The sequence below is a fragment of the Podarcis pityusensis genome, assembly GCF_964106645.2.
Source record: "Podarcis pityusensis genome assembly, chromosome: 17".
Lineage (NCBI taxonomy): Eukaryota > Metazoa > Chordata > Lepidosauria > Squamata > Lacertidae > Podarcis > Podarcis pityusensis.
Genome location: NC_138042.1, coordinates 16,438,371 through 16,454,830, shown reverse-complemented (window position 1 = coordinate 16,454,830; position 16,460 = coordinate 16,438,371). Strand labels below are relative to the sequence as shown.

The 16,460-nt window shown below is 41.9% G+C and overlaps 1 protein-coding gene across 1 annotated transcript in view; it reads left to right on the top strand.

Moving 5' to 3' along the window:
- The window catches only part of CCDC171 (coiled-coil domain containing 171), a 205,439-nt gene extending 189,307 nt beyond the window's left edge, over positions 1-16,132 (top strand). Inside the window, exon 26 of the mRNA XM_080988549.1 lies at positions 15,842-16,132. Coding sequence (XP_080844675.1) covers positions 15,842-16,057 — 216 coding nt within the window. The 3' untranslated portion in view covers positions 16,058-16,132. The remainder of the gene's footprint in view (positions 1-15,841) is intronic.
- The last annotated feature ends 328 nt before the right edge of the window (positions 16,133-16,460 follow it).

Sequence of the window (16,460 nt, the reverse complement as noted above, 5' to 3'; positions counted from 1 at the left end):
GAGTCTAAGGAGGCCATGCCACCATGTCCTTCAAAGGCAGCTGGGACCATTTTTTCTCACTAGGAGACATTCACTGTCTCCTGGACCCAGCTAACCAGTCCCATCCTGCTAGGTGTTACGAGCCAAGAAGCCAAGGATTGAACAAACAGCTGGGAGGCCAGATTTCTCCTTGTCCATGTCCTGAAGCCATAATAACTGAAAGTCATCTAATAAAATAGGAATAGGCAGTGCTCTAAACATGTCCTTAGGCCGAGCTGTCAAAACAGTTATATCCAAGTTGCTGCAGATGCGAGTTATTTTACTCTCAAGGTGCTTAGTAAACATGTCACAACATGCCTCCAAGGGTTTTTTTAAACATTGCCTTGCCTGCCATGTTGGAAAAAGTCCCAAGGCACTACAAGAACTTCACCGGACCGCACTCCATAAAATCAGTGATAGAGGATGAGCATTGCACTGTTTTCTGCCACTTGCAATCCAGCATTCCTGCTTTTACAGCCATCAGTATCCAGGTAAACCATGGGACTAACTGAACTCTGCATGGTGGGATATTATGTCCTTCCCTGCTGAAAAAGCATAAAATGAGGTGCCAGGTGAGCCTCTCTGGGGACGACATTCCAGAGTCGGGGCACCATCCTCAAAATGGTCATCCTTCTGTAGCAGCACCTCACCTGGTCAAGTGCAAATGAAGAAGGGACTTTGATGAAGATCTCAGGGTCTGGGTATGTATATGAAGATACAGGTGAACCTTGAGATAGCCTGGCCTGACCATTACTAGGGAGTCAACGGAAAGTCTCCCATATTTTCCTGCCTAGTCAAGAATGCAACCCATTCCATATGCTAGGCCCCCCATGGTTGTCAAAGCACCCACAAAGTCCTGAACAGCCCTGGGCAAAACAGCTCCAGCATATTTATTGAGGTTCCCTGATCAAGATTATCAAGGGTCTGGAAACCGACCCTTATGAGGAACGCTTGAAGAAGCTAGATATGTTTAGCCTGGAAAGGAAAGGAAATGTGATAGCTAACTTCAGATATCTTAAGGGCCATCAGATGGAAGAGGGAACAAGCTTGTTTTCTCCTGCTCTGAAGAGTAGGACTCAAACCAATGGCTTCAAATTACAAGGAAGGAGATTCCGACTCAACATCAGGAAGAAGTTTCTGACAGTAAGAGCTGTTTGACAGTGGAACAGTCTCCCTTGGGAGGTTGTGGACTCTCCTTCCTTGGAGGTTTTTAAGAAGAAGTTGGATGGCCATCTGTCATGGATGCTTTAGCTGAGATTCCTGCATTGCAAAGGGGTTGGACTAGATGACCCATTGGGTCCCTTCCAACTCTACGATTCTATGATTCTATGAGTGCAACCCACCCCATATGCTAGGCTCCATAGTTAGCATCCACGAAGAACTGAACAGCCCTGGACAAGACAATTTCAGCTTATTTATTGAGCTTCTCCCGTAACAGAAAGCCCAGGGTCCTCATCCTAGAAACACAGAAAGCTACCCTATACCAGGGTAGACTTTATTTGTCCATGTAGCTCAGTATTTTCTCTTCTGGCACACAGAGCTTTCTTTCACATCACCTGCTACACGGTCTGTCTAATTGAAGATGTCAAAGGCCAAACCTGTGACTTTCTGTGTGTGCCCTGCCACTGAGCTCTGTAATACACCCAACAGAATCCCTATTCTGGCTCTAGCATTCAACCCCAAATCCCACCACGAAGCGAAATGACTTCCTGGTGAATGTTCTTAAAAAGAAGGTTGCCAAAGGGCAGACTTTTGTGCTAATGGAAGTAGATATTGCTGTTTTCTTGCTGAGCCAAATCTGAGACCACTTCTCTCAGTTCAGGTTGGTAGACTGTTAGTCCGAAGGGTTGTCCGTACACCAGCAGTAAGCCCCAGTCCATCCCAAGTTTTTAACGTAAGGTGTAAACACTCAGAACTGGAAGATGGGTGTGAAATGGAATCACTGAAGAATGTAGCAGTGTTTCCCCCCAACCTGCGGGTCACAAAGCCTCTGCAGGTGGTCATGGGCTTTGTAAGTAAACCCCAAATACCGTATTTTTCACTCTATAAGACGCACCAGACCACAAGACGCACCTAATTTTTGGAGGAGGGAAACAAGAAAAAAAATATTCTGAATCCCAGAAGCCAGAACAGCAAGAGGGATTGCTGCGCAGCGAAAGCAGCGATCCCTCTTGCTGTTCTGGCTTCTGGGATAGCGGCACAGCCTGCATTCGCTCCATAAGACACACACACATTTCCCCTTACTTTTTAGGAGGGAAAAAGTGAGTCTTATAGAGCAAAAAATACGGTAAGTATTCCTTGTAAACCTTAACTGGTGTATGATGAACGCTTCTTCCAACTGTTTGTTCTGTTGGCATATTAATAATGCCATGTTGGCACTTGTAACTGAACATCAGAAAGCCAGGAGTCTTACACCAGTCCTGGCACAATTGCACTGGCTGCTGATCAGTTTCCGGGCCCAATTCAAAGTGCTGGTGTTGACCTATAAAGCCATGCATGTCTCAGGACCTCAATACCTTAAGGAACTCCTCTCCCCCATCCAAACCAACCCAGACCCTGTGCTTGTCACCTGAGGCGCTTCCCTGGTCCCCCCTCCCAGAGATGTCCGGAGGATGACAGCAGAAGAACAGGCTTTTTCTTTCTTTAAAATTTTTATTTTTATTATTAAAGATCTTGGGTTACAAAAGCACATGAATTGTCTCTATTTTCAGCCCGTGGAGTCTTTCCTACTGATCAGTTACATTCAATGTGAGACTTCAATGTTGTACACAGTATAAGGGTGGGGGAGAAGAGAGGGTGAAGAAAGGGGGTAGTAAAGTTGCATTCTTTTGTTTGGTATATGCAACATCAAAAAAACTAAGATCATGGCCACTGGTCCCATCAGTTCCTGGCAAATAGAAGGGGAAGAAATGGAGGCAGTGAGAGATTTTACTTTCTTGGGCTCCATGATCACTGCAGATGGCGACAACAGCCACAAAATTAAAAGACGCCTGCATTTTGGGAGAAAAGCGATGACAAACCTAGACAGCATCTTAAAAAGCAAAGACATCACCTTGCCAACAAAGGTCCATATAGTTAAAGCTATGGTTTTCCCAGTAGTGATGTATGGAAGTGAGAGCTGGACCATAAAGAAGGCTGATTGCCGAAGAATTGATGCTTTTGAATTATGGTGCTGGAGAGACTCTTGAGAGTCCCATGGACTGGAAGAAGATCAAACCTATCCATTCTGAAGGAAATCAGCCCTGAGTGCTCACTGGAAGGACAGATCCTGAAGCTGAGGCTCCAATACTTTGGGCACCTCATGAGAAGAGAAGACTCCCTGGAAAAGACCCTGATGTTGGGAAGGATTGAGGGCACAAGGAGAAGGGGATGACAGAGGATGAGATGGTTGGACAGTGTTCTCGAAGCTACCAGCATGAGTTTGACCAAACTGCGGGAGGCAGTGGAAGACAGGAGTGCCTGGCGTGCTTTGGTCCATGGGGTCACAAAGTGTCGGACACGACTAAACGACTAAACAACAACAACAAACTTGGGTAGCTTTTCTTTCTATTCATTTATTAGTTTTCATTGGCAGTGAGAGAGGTTGGGGGGCCCAGGGCATGGTTGCTTGCCTGCAGTGAGCTTTGATTGCATGTGTGAGGGGGTAACCCGGTCAGCTTGGCAGCATCTAAATACATTTATTATTATTATTATGATGTTTTGAAAATTGGTTTGTACAGTGATCCTCTTCCTGCACAGTGTCAGCATACTATTTCATATCTCAGCAGCTAGCATTGGGTACACTCTGGTCATCAACTGCTATTCTATGCCACGGCAAAGTCCCTAGAATTTTGTGGGTCATGTTGTATTTTGCCGATGGAACTAAGAGGAACTTGCTTATTGAAAATTAACACAGATACTTAGCTTTAGTCAAATAATATCTTGCATGTAAAAAACAAAAACAAAAGTGATTTGAGGTTTTCTTCCTGGACATAATTTTTCTTTGGATTTTACCACGATAGAATAGAACAGAATAATGTCACCACGTTTCCTTACAGTAGTGGCACAATTCACAGTCAAGTAAGCAGATGTCTTAGTTTTCTGTGCTCTTTGCTCTGTCCATTGTACCTGCCTTTTTCCAATCTGCCTCCGTCCCATTTGTCTGCCAAGTGACAGTGTCTGACACGCCACGATACAAAGATCCGACAATACTGTCTAGGTTGCAGTGGGAATGAAAAGCTTGTAAGAAGCGGGAAAGCTGTTGTGTTGAAAACTGGATCAGGATGTTTAACCCCGAGTAGAAAGTTTTTAAGAAAGAATAGAGCCGAGAACATAATTGAGCTGGCTTTGCAGAAGAAAAGACTTATTCTGTACAAAGGTAGATAAATTTACTTCTTTCTGGTGTCAAGGACTTTTACTTCGGCATTTCCTCCTTCCTTTTGAAGAAGCTATTTCAAGATAGAGGGCTAGAAGCATCCATTATCCAGCGCTAAACCGTGGGTTAAACACAAAAGAAAGTAAAATTTGTTCTGGGGTTATGAATCAACGGAGACATTTTTGTAAGAAGTGAAAGCCTAGTTAGGCTGCCAAAAGACTCTGGTTCATGTACTCAGATGACACCTGAATTGAGGTAATCCAAATGACCTATCCATGCTAATGCTACCTTGACTCTTTCCTCCTTTTTCTATGTCTCAATAAAGTCAGAACATACAGAACATAGCCAACCACTCCCCATTTCGCCAGACTTCTGTTTCTGGGTCACTGCAGAAATGTGTGAGGGCCACTTTATGTGTTGCAGCAAAAGACAGATCCTTGAACTTCCACTATGGCTCAGTTTCACCTTTTCATTAGTGTCAGAAGAGTTTTTGCAGAGTATGAATGTACCTAAGTCCAGCACTCATCTGAGGCCGTGTGTGTGTGTGTGTGTGTGTGCGCGCGCGCATGTTCTGGGCATGCAAATGCTCTTCGAACATATTAGCAAACTCACGTTTGATCTGATGGTAGTGGGGACCCACCCTTTGCTGTAAAAAGTGCCTACACCTGAGTTCAGATGGTCCAGTCTCTGGCTCATTTCTGCTAAAAAACAGGTGTTGCTGATCTTTCCTGAGTACCTCTGGTGTTATGCTGCTCACGCGAGCACTTTTTGCACAAACCAACAAGAAGTCATGCACACTTCACCTACTCCAGCTCCTGATAAAATCTGCAATTCATCACAGATGCTGGTGATAACCATGGAACTTATGACTCTCAATAGATTACTCACTCATTTCAGACTAAGGACTTTTAATCCCAAGTGACCACATGGGACCCACGTTTTATAATCTATCAAGCCGTTCCCCTTTGGTTTTTCCTCACCCTATCCTTTGTCTTATACAAACTTCAAAGAAACAAAGAAAATAGCGGTGGTGTCGTCACTCTTGCAACCTACCTTGGGACAAGGTGCAACCCCATTGTCATGCTTGCTATTTGAAGAGCAGCTATTTAGTTTAGCCTTCAAGCCCTAAAACAGCATAGCCTGCAACAGAGATGGGGAGCTGGTGGCCTTCCAAGTGTTGTCGGATTCCAACTCCTAAAAGCCCCCGGGCATTTCATTCCACTTTTAATTTGTAAACTACCTTCCTATATTACTACACACAAGGCAGTTTACAACTGAAGACAACAAAATAGATCACACACACAATAACAATCTGATCCAATAATAAAAGCCACAACAACTTTAAAATAAACAAGTTGTATCAAATAAAGCAATATTCAACAATCCATTAGACTGTACTAGTAAACAGTAGAATTAAATATCAGCAAATAATAGTTAAACAGTTTACACTTACCAATTACAGGAAGGAATTACAAATCAATAAAAATAATGGCAAGTCACAGTGCTTAAAATACCACAAAGTGCTTAAAATACCACAAACCATGCAAAAGGATCAAATTGGGAAACAAGTACACACAACTTATAAAATTATTTTTGTATTAGAAAAGTATTTGGTCAATAGCAAGGGATTATGGGACTTGAAGTCTAACAACATCTGGAGGGCTACCAGTAAATTATCTCTGATAGCTTTCACAAACTCCTCTTGAAATCCTCTAGAGAAGACTATTTCATGGCTCTGTTGGAAAGTTTATGCTATCGCTGAAGCATTTTTGTAGTTGAAGAGGTTCTGGCTTCTACAGTATTCATAAGACGACTTTGCTATTAAGTATTAGGGTGTATGCTTTATGTTTCTCAACTGAGCCATTGTTTTGTGCTGGAAATCCAAGTGGAATAATATGAAAATACTTGGAAATGTCTGTGAGGGTGTGATGCAGAAGACAGGAAGTTCAAAGGGTACAAAAGTTTAATATTCTATTATTAGACAACTGTTTTGGTCCTTTGGTTGCTGACAAGTTTCAGGACTGTTGAACTGGCAGTAACAACTTCATGTTTGTTTTATTGAGCTTGTACATTTGGATCACCATTCCTACAATCAGCAATTGTACTTTTTCCTAATGTTCCCGTTTCCTGTTTTTGTGTAGAACTCATTTGAAGAAAGTTTTCAAAACCATACTGCTTCTCGAAGGCCAGAAATGTTGACCTATAGTGTAAACCTGTTCTAAAATACCAAGAAAATTCTGTAGAACCCGATTTTGATTCTGTAGAACCAGATGTTGCTGGTCTACAACCCCAATCGTGCACGGCTATTGGCCATGTGGCTGCAGTTGATGATAGGGGACATAGGAGCCAACTCCTAGGGGTCAAGGTCCCTTCAGCTCCCTAATAAAATATTTGAGGGGACCAGGTCTTCCCAAAGTTGATGGATACTGCCATTCAAATAGTGTGTGTGTGCCGCAATATGCGATTGATTATGCGAGACGGGGCTTACCTGCCCCCCCATGTTTTATTCAAGTTGGCACCCCTGGTAGGTGGAATCCAGCAACATCTAGAGGGCTACAGGTTATCAACCCCTGCTGCATTTCCTGAAAAAACACCAGCACACAAGGCTAGCAACATTGGGCTATACTTGATGGTTGTCATACACTACTCAACCTCAATTTTTCTGCAGCAAAATGGGTATAACAACACTAGGGCCTTCCTCTTAGCACGTTTCTCCCTTGCATCCTGAGTTCGAGTGTCTTCAAAGCCCATGACACCTTTGGTAAAGGCTGTTCTCCAATTGGAGCGCTTGCAGGCAAGTGTTTCCCATTTCCCATGATAATTGTTACACTGCAAGTGAAATCAAAATCCTGCCGATATTTCCATCTGCTTACAGTGGAACGCTCGCAGGCAAGTGTTTCCCAATTGTTGGTGTTTATACTGCATTTTAAAAATTTGCCTTGAGACAGTCTTGCACATAACATATAGCTGGTCTCTGCATTTCTAAAGCTAGACCTTTAAACCCAACTGTTGAAAGAGGTGAAAGAGGAGAGCGCAAAATATGGTCTAAAGCTCAACATCAAAAAAACGAAGATCATGGCCACTGGTCCCATCACCTCCTGGCAAATAGAAGGGGAAGAAATGGAGGCAGTGAGAGATTTTACTTTCTTGGGCTCCATGATCACTGCAGATGGTGCCAGCAGCCACGAAATTAAAAGACGCCTGCTTCTTGGGAGAAAAGCAATGACAAACCTAGACAGCATCTTAAAAAGTAGAGACATCACCTTGCCAACAAAGGTCTGTATAGTAAAAGCTATGGTTTTCCCAGTAGTGATGTATGGAAGTGAGAGCTGGACCATAAAGAAGGCTGATCGCCGAAGAATGGATGCTTTTGAATTATGGTGCTGGAGGAGACTCTTGAGAGTCCCATGGACTGCAAGAAGATCAAACCTATCCATTCTGAAGGAAATCAGTCTTGAAGTGCTCACTGGAAGGACAGATCGTGAAGCTGAGGCTCCAATACTTTGGGCACCTCATGAGAGGAGAAGACTCCCTGGAAAAGACCCTGATGTTGGGAAAGATGGAGGGCACAAGGAGAAGGGGACGACAGAGGACGAGATGCTTGGATAGTGTTCTCGAAGCTACCAGCATGAGTTTGACCAAACTGTGGGAGGCAGTGGAGGACAGAAGTGCGTGGCGTGCTCTGGTCCATGGGGTCACGAAGAGTCGGACACGACTAAACAACAAAAAGTGTGTTCAAGGGACAAGTGAATCTGAATTAAGGAGCAGGTTCTGCTATTGACCATGACTCCCCAACTAGCTTCACCTGATCCAGAAGCAGCTTCCCAGCTGGAAGGCAATCATAGGTTGGCATGGTAGAAAGCCACGCCTGCCTATGAGCTTGGTCACCGTCTCTTGGTCTGACCTACAAGGTTGGTGTAAGGAAGGGAAGCTAAGAGCCACATAAGAGACCACAAGGTACTTGGAAGAAAACCACATTATAAATGCCTATATCTCTTTGTCTTCCTCTGCATTTGCATCATTCTGCAGAGTCTTTTGCACACATTCTTTTCTCTCTCTCTTTCTCTCTTGTATACAGATTTTACATTCATATAAAAGGCGGGAGTGGGTGGGGACAATTCCTTTTTAGAACGTTCATTCCCTTAGGATGCAATTGGTATGTGGAAAATATTGATTTTCGTTTGCTTAGTGACTCTCGGCTTGTTTGGCCGTTTTGGGGAAAAGTGATTTTCCAGTGTCAGTACCAATCCACGGCTGATTGGTATATATACACAGTTCCCCCCCCCCTTGAATTATTAGGTTTTTATTTAGGTGCAGCCAGAAGTATAACTGTATATATGAATGAGGCCAGAAACAATAGAAACTGTAACCCTAGCCCAGCCACACTCAAATTGTTTATAACTGATAAGCTTGATTTCTTGCCCAGTTAGCATAATTTGAAGCTTGCATGCCTGTTAGACATCAACTGAAATTGAGCCTAGAGTATGACCCTTTCCCCCCTCCTAGTTATTCATATAACAATTAAGGGTCCCCCCTCCCTCTCTCATTGCAATGCCTTTTCAAAATAAATTCACTTTTCTGTTTAATTTCTGATTCTATAAAACTCACAAGTGATTGGTATTGCTCATAAACTGCTTGCACCAGGAGCAAGAGGAGAAGCAAAGGTCAGTACTGACTGCTGCAACAAACCAAAAACACTCTGTGTGTAAAATCTAAGTTAGATCGAAAGGTATTTTAAAAGCAGCTAACTTTTATGAGGATACTCAAGTGTACTTCATTGAGTTAGAAATTCTAGCGTCTTCCCCACCTGGTACTAGAATTTTGGATTAGATTTCTTGCCGTCAGGCAGTTCCTTCAAATTATTTCATACAGAGCAACATTTTTGGATTTCCTCATAAAGCTATTTGCTGATTTTATTGCTTTTATAAAGGATACATTTACGGAATGTAGCACCTTCTCAGATTTTTTTTTTTTTAAAGCTAGCTGCTTTGTTTGTTTGTTTTAATCCAACAAAATGCATGGCCCATATATATATATATATATATATATATATATATATATATATATGCACCCGGTGTTTGAACAGCAATTCCGAAGAGTTTCTGAAATCCCAGTGGGATGCTCTTTTGCAAATGTCACATTGCCGTCACATCAAGAAGTGTTATCTACCTACAACAGCGGTTTATCAAGGGGCACAGTGTGACTAGCATTGTTCTTTTCCCCCGGAGGGAGCTGTTTTTTTACAAGACGGCGTAGTTCTGATACGAAACCAGTGCTAAACATTGGTAGTTTGAGCAAGAAAAGGGAATTTTGCTCTCTTGAGAGTGCCTGGCATGATAGCACATACATCTTGTAATCTCACAACACTGGCAGAAAGATGTTTTGAACCTGTCTCTAACCTACAGCCCACTTACGGTGGAACAGCTTCATTGAATGAAAGTATTCAGAAGTAAACGAGCTGTGAATCGCGCTTTGTGGTACCAAACCCTTCTGCCCACTGGTGACTTTCCCTCCAAAGCAGGGGACATTACACCCCCCCCTCTCCAGTCCCTCACAAATGCTTTTCAGCAGAAAACTCTTTGAGATAGACAATGTTGACCTCCAATATAGCATATGAAGAGATCCATTTTCAAAGCCAGCAAGGGTTATGCCACCCATTTTGATTAGCTGGGTCAGAAACAATGGTGGTTATGAGAATTTGTTGTGCAGGGGACCCTTTTCTCGCAAGACAATCCTGGAACACTTAAAATGCATTTTTAAACAAGACATTTGTTTTTAATGTCTCGATGAGTTTATCCTTCAGTTCAATAGATCATTGTACGCATACTGCCACAGATATATGGTCTCTCTTTAAATTTCTTCCATAGCATATTGATCAGTAGGCTTCCATTCATAGCATACTGCAACGAGTATGAGATGACACTTGCGCTCTTGGGTAACCCTAATAAAAACTGGAGATTTACCTAAATCATGAAAAGAAAAAAAAAAAGCGGGGAATAAATCTCAGCAATGATCTGGGGTTAAAATAGGTATAACTGAATCTTAAATCTTTCCCGGATGCCCTTAAAAGATTTACAATCCATTTACTTTCTTTGATATGCCTTTTTAAGGGGTGCTCACTATTTTACTTAACATACTGCCAGCTGTTCGACAGAGTATGTAATAGAGTTAATCATCTAAATGTCTAATGATTTTTCTGGTGTGAGAATGCTGAATCATAAAGACACTTTAATTGTGCCTTAGCCATATCCTTCTGTATCATAAAAGGCTATTGTTGGAAATAATAATTTTGATGCCCCACACTCCCTGCATTTCTGTTGCTAATAGAAATGCAAGGATTTCATGAAACCTGTATATATAAAAATCAAATGTATATTTTTAAAATCAAATTATTTTGATGGTCAAATTTCGGTCCTTTGGTTTTGTTTTGTTTTGTTTCATTTTTAAAGCATGATTTGAAATACAATGAGAAATGTGGCTTTGCTGAATCCCAGCTTTCTCTTCCTGGTTTAGTAAATGGGATGACTAAATCACAGTCGCACCACTTCGGAGCAAACTGAAGGAAAGTAGTTAAGCATCTTGCTGTGCGTGAGCAGTTAAGAGGGCAGGCAGGCACCGTGCACCTTGACCACCTATTATGAAGCTTTTTGCTGCAATGTCAAGTGAAAGCAAGTTAATTGGGTGAAGCTGTAGAGCATGTTAGGGGCATGGTAAAGGGATGCTGGCTGACAGCTGAATGTCAGCAGAAGCTACTCAAGTGTGGCTGAGAGACAGAGACCTGTCACAAAGTTCACGCGGGCTGCAGCGCGGTTAGGGAGCTGAAATGTGGTTCGGGCTCACTTTCTCCCTCATTGCATTCAAGCACCTTAAGATTTCACACTGTATGTGTCAACCCTTGTTCTCTAAGCTGTTTTCTCCTAACCCTTCTGAATTCAAATGATTGGACAAAAAGATGCTAATGTTTGGCAAAGTGAATGTAAATATAGTCTTCCCCCCCTCTTCTCTCCCCCCCCCCGCTTCCCCTTTCCTCTTTCTGCCAGAGCACAGATCTGCATCAGGCTCCAGGTCTCTGACAAAAAAATTAGACTGCTGGAAATTCAGCAGATAGATGCATATCTCTTGCGAAGGGGTTCCCGAATTGGGCAATTAAAACGGCTTGGCTAATCGGTGCTTTTTGTCCGTCGCAGGAAAACTTTTTTTCTGTACAGGCCCTTCCAGCCTGTTGCAAAGGCTGAGCGAGCAAGCTGTTGCTAGTCAATACAATCTCGTTCCTTTTTATTTCCTTTTAATTGATCCCCTCCTAGCCTGCACCGATTGAAGCGGAGGTAACAGTTGGAAAAACAGCCACCTGTAAAACTAGCTGTGGGGAGGTACGGACATTAGAAGGCTGCTTGCTTGGATTTAGGGCCAAGCTTCCGTTCACCCATAATATGGGCACCCAGAAATATGGACAGTAACACAAGCACAAGGCTTGGCCCGCAAGATTCAAATAGAAAGTGTAAAAAGGAAAGAGGAAAACAGAGTTGGCAGTCTTTCCGTCTCCACGTTTAGAGCTGCATAAAGAGTCAAGCGTTGTGCTATGAAATGATAATGGCAGCACGTTGCATAAAAACTTGGGGGACGCTCAAGAGCATATAGTCATCGTTCTGCAAGAGAGAGCCACAGAGTTGTCTTTCTGCTTGTCTGCAAGAAGAAAGAGCCCAGGGTCCATCTCCCGTAAGAGCCTGAGAAGCAGCTCTGCTGTTCTGGATTGCAGTATATATTGTCCCCAATGTGGAGTGATCTCCATCAGGTCTACCTGGCCATCAGTTGAGGGATGCAAGGTAAAGGTAAAGGACCCCTGGACGGTTAAGTCCAGTCAAAGGCGACTATGGGGTTGAAGTGCTCATCTCGCTTTCAGGCCAAGGGAGCCGGTGTTTGTCCACAGACAGCCTTCTGGATCATGTGGCCAGCAGGACTAAACCGCTTCTGGTGCAATAGGACACAGTGACGGAAACCAGAGCACACAGAAACCCTTGCCGATCGGAAGGTCGGCAGTTTGAATCCCCCTGATGGGGTGAGCTCCCGTTGCTCTGTCCCAGCTCCTGCCAACCCAGCAGTTCAAAACCACGTCAAAGTGCAAGTAGATAAATAGCTACCGCTCTGGCGGGAAGGGAAACGGCATTTCCGTGCGCTGCTTTGGTTTGCCAGAAGCGGCTTAGTCATGCTGGCCACATGAACCAGAAGCTGTACGCTGGCGAGATGAGCACCGCAACCCCAGAGTCATCCGCGGCTGGACTTAACAGTCAGGGGTCCTTTACCTTTATCTTTTTAAGGCCATCAGAGCTCATCCTAAATCTGGATGGGAAAACAAGGTGGTAGCAGAGCAGTCTGTGAAGAAACTGCAGATGCCCCGTTTTACCGATCACAGTACAAACTTGACCTTGCGGGATGTTGGTTCTCTACCTACAAGATAGTTGTTGAATCCTAAAAAACTGGGTACCACTGTACTGCCATATACAGATAAGTAAAAAGGAGGGTGCCTTGGGGGCTGGCTGAAATGAGCAGAGAGAAACCAAGAATCCTTCTCCTGCCCAAATATTGATCTGAGCTGTAGTAGGATGTGGAGGGGGGCATTCTTTTGAGGCAACCTTTTAAGACCCCCAGAAGTTCTTTTTTTAGCCAGGCTAGGGCAAACTTGCATAGCATCTCTCGCCTCTAAGGTGCTGCAACATGGAGCCACCGTCTTGGACAGAACCCATCAGTAAATACAGTCGTCTCAGCGAATATGCACATAGACACACGTTTCCGGTTCAAATGATCTGTTGGTGCTCCTGCACAGAAACTCTTAAGTTCCAATTCTGTAATGTTGCCAACTAAGGGATAGAATGCATTGATATTGAGAGAAAAAACACAATCTGATGCACATAGACACATGGTTATAGTAAAAAACCCAAAAAACCTATATTATTTTGAGTTATTCCAATGTAAGTTATACTTTCAGGGCTATGTGTGTGTTTTCTTCATTTGTTTTAAATGCATACAGCAGTTCTGGATCAAAACAGTTCGTATGAATAGCGGTGAAAGCTTTTCCTCCATCTGTCAAGGCTACAGGAGCAATCAGATTTCCATTCCATTTGTTGGATGTTATTCTACCTCAGTTTCCTAGGAGGTGCAGCCTGGGCCTGAGAACTGAAACAGACCAGCCTCCCCTCCTTCCACCACCGCCAAACATTGAAGCCTTTTCCTGTAACAGTCTATTGACTAGCTGCCAATCATTAAGTTTCATACTTTTTTTGTGCAACTCTCTGAGGGAACCTGATTTCTACCCCCTTTGCTTGGGATTTTGAGGTTGTTTTATTTTAAAAAAAAAGAATCGGCTGAGTTTTGAGGGAAATAAAATGTGAGAAATGATTATGATTTTTAACCAGAATGATAAGCGAGTTCATGCGGAAAATGACACTGACAAATATGCAAAACAACCTGTCCTTTACCTATTGACTGCACCTATTTAAAATGACAAATTGTCCTTGGTTTTTGGAGCGGAATTTTAAAACAAAGCACATTTTCACATAGCATCAGAATTTCTCTCTTTGGAGTAAACCAGGAAATCCAAATTTTGCATCCTTGCTGCGGCATCCTGTATAAACATTTAGATAATTAAAACTTGCTAATTAGAATAGCAGATGTTCAAATATGTGAAGTCACTGTTACCATTGCAATAAACATATCGATTTTAACTTGGCTACAATATGCTGTGTGCAGTAGGACCAAAATATACTCGCAGCAAAGATTGAAAGTTTAATTTCTGTCTAACTCAAACTTCACAATCCAAAATCCTTTGTAGAATTGAGCGTACAACTGCTTTTTAAATATCTCTTTGGGGTAACCATTTGAACTTGCTACCATACTGGTGGTTCTTAAAGGTCCGCCTTTTCAGCCTGCTACAAGATAGCTTGTGTTGTATCAGGAAATCAAAGAGCCAACATCAAAGGAAATTGCTGAACTAGGTGTTAGATGCAGCCCATTGATTTTTCCTCCTCCTTCTCCCCAGTAGCAGTAATGGGAATGGGAGGGGGAAGCGCGCAAAACCCCGATGCGCACAGTAGCAAAATTCCAAATATTCCCTTCCACATCATTACTGCAGCCTGTATTTTGGTGCTCATACAATTCACCGAATGCATTCCATGGCATTTTGATGCCGTTGGTTAAAGTAGCACATGTCCCTAATGCAGATCAAATTTTTTGAAACTTTTATTGATAAATGCAATACTTACAAGCACAAACCAGAACACTAAACAAACTTATTATACATACATGCAAACTAAACATACAGACATCAATTTTGACTTCCCTCCACCTATATGTGGCTTCCTTTGTTTCTTTTCTTCTTTTTGCTGTGTTATCAATATTATTTTTGACTATCTCATCTTATGCCCATTTATTCTTAATTTTTTACTCTATAAGTTTCATTCATTGCATATTGATATATTAATACCAGAACAATGTTTTTTGATGTATTCCTTCACGCAAGTCCACTCCTCTATCAGTTTTTGGTCGGATTGGCCTCTTACCACTGCTGTAAGTCTTGCTGATTCTATATATTCACAAAATCTTATTTGCCATTCTCTTATTGAGGGAGTGCAGATCAAATTTTAGATACAGTTGTGTTTGGTAGTTTCGGCGATGGTTGTATGTGATACTTGTTGTAAAGGTACTCATTCTTCCTATACATTCTTCAGACTGATTCAAACTGCACCTCTTTGCTCTCTTACCTAGGATTAGGTCAATGGGACTTAGTTCTGAGTAAGAAATGTGTAGGATTATGGTACCCAAATACTTTATCTGCTTCATTTGCTCTGATCAATGAAAATTGTAGCTAAAATTTTATAGATGTTAATGAACATGAGCAAGCTAATATTCCTTCAGGACTGTATCCTGTTTGGGTGGAATGTAGTTGCTGACCATGTTTAATTTATTCCAGACAGAGAATGAGACAAAAATTTAAACTGGGAAAGGTCAGGGGCAAGCACAATTCAGCATTATCAAACAATATATATATATATATATTTTTTTAAGAGAAATTAAGTGAAAAAACTATTCTGGACTTTACAGTGCGAAAAACCACTTGTTCCAATTTGTAGCTGATTGTGGCAATTTAGCAGTTTTCAGTCTTATTGATAGTAGTGCAGCAGAGATACAGGAATGAGAGAATCAAAACCTTTACTAGAGCATTCAAATGTGAAAATAAGGGTAGTCGAAATATTAGGCGAAACAAATAATGTTTTCAAAAATTATTGTTAACTATTGCAATCCATAGATAATCATAGTGTGCTTGTTGAAATTAATGGGGCTTAAAACTGTTTTAAACTGTGCATTGGGTTGTACTAATATGCCGTAGAATTTGAGCATACTGTTTCTTAATTGGCCTATGGCTAATGTGTATGTATTTTATTTATGATTTTTCCCCCTTTTCTTTTTGCCTTACAGGAGCCGCAAAACACTTTAACCATCCCTAGGTCTTCAAGATCCTTAACCCAGCTGGACCAGAATTGCATCCCAGACTTTTTGCCACTCAAGGCAGAGTCAGATTACGATCCATCTTTTGCCTTGGTACACAACAGACCTAATTCTCAGATTTCTTCGTATTCCTCAACCCTGAATTTCATACCCACTACCAAACGAGCAATGCAAAATGGATGTTAAGATCTGATATTTTTTTGTAAGCAGCTATATATAAATACATGTGTGTAACTAATTAAAAACCCTCGCTTATTTGGACGTTTTGAGCCTTCGAATTGCACTTATTTCTCTATGCATTTCCGTGGCATTAATTTTGCATTATTCATCGCGGGGGGGGGGGGTTCACGGGTTGTTACTATGTTCCTGCGCTCCCAGCATACTGAAAAAGAGTTCGTTAAATATATATATATATAATGAAAAGTTTTATTTATCACGGTAGCTCATTTTTATGTAATATATTTTTAAATGTTAAAGAATGACACATTTTGGGTAATTTTCCTCAGACTTTTTTTAAAAAAGAAATCAATAAGCCATTTTAGTCTCTATCTATCAAAGTTGTTTCATACTTGTCTATTTTAAAACAGGG